This window comes from Branchiostoma belcheri, unplaced genomic scaffold (genome assembly GCF_001625305.1).
Source record: "Branchiostoma belcheri isolate BF01 breed outbred unplaced genomic scaffold, Haploidv18h27 scaffold616, whole genome shotgun sequence".
NCBI lineage: Eukaryota > Metazoa > Chordata > Leptocardii > Amphioxiformes > Branchiostomatidae > Branchiostoma > Branchiostoma belcheri.
Genome location: NW_017804261.1, coordinates 16,474 through 22,534, shown reverse-complemented (window position 1 = coordinate 22,534; position 6,061 = coordinate 16,474). Strand labels below are relative to the sequence as shown.

Below are 6,061 nucleotides of genomic sequence, written 5' to 3'. Positions count from 1 at the left end.
TTTAAACATTAACCAAATATACAGAAATACTGAATGCTGCTAGCAGAATAATCACAATTAACATGGACAAAAGCCATGTTTCTACAGTATCATACAATGTTAAACATTAACCAAATATACAGAATGCTAATAGCAGAATAATCACAATTATCATTATTATATGAATTAACATGGACAAAAGCCATGTTTCTACAGCATCATACAATGTTAAACATTAACCAAATATACAGAAATACTGAATGCTGCTAGCAGAATAATCACAATTAACATGGACAAAAGCCATGTTTCTACAGCATCATACAATGTTAAACATTAACCAAATATACAGAATGCTGCTAGCAGAATAATCACAATTAACATGGACAGAAGCCATGTTTTACAGCATCATACAATGTTAAACATTAACTAAATAACATATCTAGAGCACATCATGGACAGAAGATGTTTTGCATAATTTAGATACATCTTAAAGACAACAGAGGTACAATGGTGTAAACAGTCTCTTCTCTTGTGGGTGGCAATTGTACCTTGGATTTTGAATAGGCACAGCGGGATAGAATTCTAGTAAGAGGTATAAAAGAGGCAGGTGAAAAGGGTTCAAAGGTCAACACCCCCAGAGAGAACACATGTCTTTCCTGCCATAATGATAGCCTATCACCATGTTCCCTAAACCATCTTACTTCGGCAACCTGTGTGGTGTACCATCTTCTCATCTGACCCATTGTCACTTAGGAATACAGAGACCTTCAACATTTTAACAATCAGCCCTGGTCTAGCGTCAGCAGCAGGGTCTATCATAGGATCACCTGTCCTTTCCTGATTCCTAAACCACTTCGCATAAATACATGATGCAGAATCAGTCCTATAGTTTTCTGAAGATAGCAAATCACCACCAATAGAACATCTGTTGAACTGTTTACAAATCAAGGACACTCGTTTGACATTCATGTGAGAATACAAAGTTTAAACATAGAGAGCAGGTCCTGGTTGTCGTCATAGGTCATGCTACCTGATATCAATGGAGGAAGTATCATTTGACAATCATTGTAAGAGAAATCTTCAAGTAGATCATTGCTCTCTGCCAGTCTCTTTAGTACCCGTAACTGAGACATCAAATGACAAAACATGGTCTTCCCTAGAGGGTTTGGAAGGGAACAGTTCAGGGGGTACTTCATTCTGCATCATGGTATGGTTAAGCTGTGAGAAAATTTCCCAATTGAACAACCATTTTCTCATCATTATCACTTCTGCATCTTTGTTATTATTGTGGTAGTTACCCAAAGTACCATTGTTTCTTTCAAATGCAAAACACCAAAATGCATGAACTGGGCCGTAATCTTCAATACATTGTTTGAGGTGGAGGTGAAGGTGTAAGTTCATGGTACACCACTGCTTACCATACTTGCGTTCAAAACTATTGCAAAATATTTTCAAGCATTGGTGTGCATCCTGAAGTTGTCGTGCTGTTATCATCCTATTGCATAGTACCCTTGCAGCAGCTACAAAGCATTTCCATATATTGTAATCTGTATCATCTAATACTCCTTTTAAAGCAAAGAGGGAGTATGTACAGACCCACAGTTTCCACTGTGCAGCTGTAAAGCCTTCAAAAGATGCCTCAATCTTACCAGGGAGACCTGAATCGAGATCAGAAGGGACTTTCATGTCATTTACTCTATTTTGAATCACCTTAAATGATGCAGCGGACAGGATGCCATTTTCCTTCCAGACTTGCATGACTCTTTTGGCAGTTCCTTCTAGTAAGTTATGCATGGGATCAACTACATGCATTCTCACAGCATCAAAGTATGGTAAATCATGTAAACTGCTATGTCTGGCTCCAAATTCTGCCTCAATTTTCTGTTTTCTGTTCTGTTTTTAGCCAATTTTGCCCTTCTTGCATATGTTATGTGTAGTTCATTTGTACGAGGTTCCCAATCATCTTCCTGAAAACCTGAATAATCAACTTTGTTGTCCCCAGTACGTAAAAATGATTTGAGACACTTAGAACAGCCTTTTGTTGCCATGTGACCCAGAAATCCCCCCGTTTTCCTAGTGGCAGGTATATCACTGGACAGACATAGACAAGCAGCACGATACATGTTTAAACCTAGTGAGGATGAATCATGCAGAAATACGCCTTCCCATAAGTCATCTAGTTCTTGAACGAGAGGATCTAAAAAAGAATTAATGTGCCCTTTTGGTTCTCTGGGACCAGGTATAATGCCAACTACTATTATGTTTTCTTTCTTGAACCTTTCTTCCCTTGGCAAATTCATCACAACCATGTACATCACCCCAACAGAATCCTTAACCTTATCATATGGTTGAAACCAATCAACATTAAGCATCAAGCCTAGATTGTATGGTTCAGCCAAAAAAGGCTTGCCATCATGATACTGAAAAATCTTTCCACACATTTCCGTCATAGACATCGCCATAGACACCTTCTGAAACATTTCGATTCCTCCATTCCTCACATTTGTTAAGGAATCCTGGTTCTTTTGACTAAATCTCCTAGTGAATCTATAATGCTACGATAACAGAATGTACGTTTAGGACGTAGATACTCCTTTCCACCTTTACCAATTACTGTCTTCATTAGCAAAGCGCCACAGGGGCGACGGAACCTTCTCTGCGAATGTCTGGCAAACTCAACAAAGGAACACTTCTCAGATTTTCTTCCAACAACCCTACCTCTTCCATCCTTCACTTCTCTTATTGCATCATCAATACTGTAAACAGTGTCACATGTTGTACACACCACAAAACGATGAAAGTCATCTCTCTGCACACTCAGTTTCTTTCGCAACATGTACATAGTACGAGGAAACATTGCTGCAAGGTTCTTTATCACTTCAATATTCAAAAGGCAACCAAGCATACTTAAGACAAATCTTATAACGCACATCAATCCTATCATAGCATTATCTGAAATGTTGTGGTTCGTTTTCCAGACTGTTAGATACAACAAAAATGTGTGCATCCATGACAAGGTACCATTGTCATCCTCTTCATCTTCTTCCTCCATTTCCTCATCTTCTTCCGCCATTTCTTCATCTTCTCCCTCCATCTCCATCTCCTGTCCAGTCTCACTGCTGTCCACCATTTCGTCCTCTCTTCCATCCATTGCTTCTTCATACCCAGGTTCTTCCACAGTGTCCCACCAGGTTTCTTCATCAGCATCCTGTAAAACAAATAAGTGGGAAATAGATCTCTTTTTAGCTTCTTCAGATGTTGTTGCCATTTATGCTACTTACTAGTTAGTAATACATAATCCATTTCATAAACTCTTCCCCTTTTCCAAGAAAACTTAGACAGCCCTATTATATACATGTTTAAAGCTGTACCGATTCTTGAAATACCCATGATCTTGACATGTTTAGAATTAACAGAGATAGCAAGACCAAAAGTTCCTTGTACTACCAAGGAATTGAGCCACTGCCAAAATGAAATCATTTGTTCAACCAGTGGGTCCAAGTATGAGATTGCAGACTATTGAACTATCGTTGAGCCTTTCAAATTTAATTCACCCGTAGCTCCTCCACTTATTGTGCTAAAACCACATCAAAAGTTATTGATACATGTATAACATACATACATGTATATGCATAAAAATGTACACTTTCAAAAACATAAGCTTCTAAGTGGAGGTAATATAAAATGTAACAGATTACCTCAATATCACTGTCATGAGATGTTGGTTTTGAAGATCCTTCTTCAGCATTTCCAGTATGAGATGTACCATTTGAGTCATCCTGTGTGATAAAGTAACCATGGATATATGAGGTCAATGCAGTTAAAAATATCTGACAGATGATGGACTGGAGGGCACAATAATATTTCATGTTTCACAAACCAATCAACAAAAAGATACGTAAAACTACATGTAGTACCAAATAAACACTGATCAATAGATAGTTTACCTTTAACTGGTAGAGTAACTCTTGTAGGGCAGCCTTTTCTTCCTGCAGCTTTTCCGTACACTCAGGCATGGCCATGTTGTCTCCTAACTTCATCTCTACATCATTCAACTGAAAAGATAGAAAATAGTACATGAGGTCTAAAAATATCCCTTCAGATTAACTGCCATACTAACTTGATACTAAAATGATATTGTCATGATACATTCATGATACACTACAGCAACAAGTTATAATGCAATTACTATGAAATCCTTCTTTCAAGTATGGTCACCATTTTTACGGTATTAGAACCCTCATTTGCCAAGGGTTGAATGGCACTGAGAGTCTGAGACTGTATGAGGCAATTTGATATATACAAAACATGTATTACATGTATATATTAGAGTGTCGGCTAATACATGTATTATATTAGGCTTCGGACTAAGAAGCCATATGAGACCTCATCCCTCGTGATTGAGCACACTGACAGTCATCTTCAGCGACGAAGGACTACCAAGATATTAGAGTGTCACTGACCTTTTCTTTAACATGGATCCGAGCATGCTGATCCAGTTGTTGAAGGCACTGGAGCACATACTGCACTGCCTGCTTTCTTTTGCCACTGTCATCTGTTGGATGCGCATCCACGTTCAGAAGGAGATTAGTCAGCCCTTCCTCTGCTTTCTTATAGGCTTTGACCACGTCTCCTGTCACGTTTTGGACAAACGCTTCCAGTATGCTGGAGCTTTCACTGCCAACACTGCAGAATGTTGTATCCATGTCAGGAGCAGGAATCTACAATTAGAAAACAAAAATATGTATATAGAGGATATATCATTATTGATACAGCATCATTATTGAAATGACAGGAGAAACATACTTAACTATTACTAGATAATAATCAGGGCTCAAAATACAGGGTTTTGTGCACCCAAATTTGGCGCTGTCCATCCAAAATGTTCAATGTATAGTAGTATAGAGCATATTCTGCAATACATTGAACAACTTAGTGTCAGAACAATAATAAAATCTTTGTCATGGTACTTTTCTTTAGAAATGAAACTTAAGTTTTGCTGACATTCTACATATTAAAGTTTGCTGACATTTTACTTATTAATTTGTCTTATACATGTTATATGGTGCACACAAAAAAATTGTGTGCACCCAATTTTGCAATGAGACTTTCCTTATCCAAGACATTCAATTTGTGCACTTGACTATGACTATGAGAGATCCAGGTGGTCTGTGTTTGATGGGATCACTACGATACTAGTATTCTCCTCAGTTCTAGCTTAGGCCAATTTAATCTGTAGGTTCATGGATTTGCTTCATTTTTTTCTGATTTGCAAGAAAAAAAAACATCTTACAATTCTTAGCCTTTGATTCAGTTTGAATCAACTCCAAAATGCTAATATTTTGAACACAACAGTTGAAGAAAGTCCCTTCTCTTCACTGACTTCAGAGTTCTTACAGCTTTTCCATCTATCAATGCAGTGTTTTTTAAAAGATTTATGAAGGACTGCAAGATTGCCCCCTCAAAAAACTTCCCTATGCTGGTTGAAAGACAGTGTAGGGGGGCTACATCACAACGTAGGGGGTTTAAATCACAGAGTAGGGGACCCCTATGCCAATTACAGCCTGGTGAGAACATAATGCAGTGGTAGAAATACTGTTTGCAGACCTGACAACATTCTGCAATATTGCAGAATATGAAAATTTTGATCTGCAATTTGGAAATACTTTAAAATTCGTGCTGCAAATACAGTAACCTAAATGTCCGGATCTAAACTCAAGTGCCATTTTAGACGCAATTTAAAAAAATAATTTATAGAGTCAGTCAGCCTGCATTTTTTTTAAATGGGACAGAGAGAACAGGGTCAGTCTTTTGTCTGTGGCTAACCAGTAAGGCCACACCAAGTAATTTTTATGGGTGACGTCCATGTATGCATTGATTTTGGCATGTTCCCAGAAAAAATCATGTCTTTCTAGCTAATTTCTGCTCTTTCCAGTTGCTTTCACAGTGGTTCAAGTACTCAAATTGTATTTACTGGCCATTACTAGTATTTAGGAGTGCCTGCATGGTAGCCTGGTTACCAAACCTATTATAGCTCCCGAGTCCTACATCCTCTCCGCAAATATTTGCGGAGAGGATGTAG

The 6,061-nt window shown here is 38.1% G+C and overlaps 1 protein-coding gene across 1 annotated transcript in view; it reads right to left on the bottom strand.

Moving 5' to 3' along the window:
* Positions 1–1,875: 1,875 nt before the first annotated feature.
* LOC109483004 (myelin transcription factor 1-like) overlaps positions 1,876–6,061 on the bottom strand; it is a 6,070-nt gene continuing 1,884 nt past the window's right edge. The window contains exons 3-6 of the mRNA XM_019785962.1: positions 4,443–4,700; positions 3,927–4,034; positions 3,678–3,758; positions 1,876–3,187 (exon numbers count right to left, since the gene is read on the bottom strand). Coding sequence (XP_019641521.1) covers positions 2,486–3,187; positions 3,678–3,758; positions 3,927–4,034; positions 4,443–4,700 — 1,149 coding nt within the window. The 3' untranslated portion in view covers positions 1,876–2,485. The remainder of the gene's footprint in view (positions 3,188–3,677; positions 3,759–3,926; positions 4,035–4,442; positions 4,701–6,061) is intronic.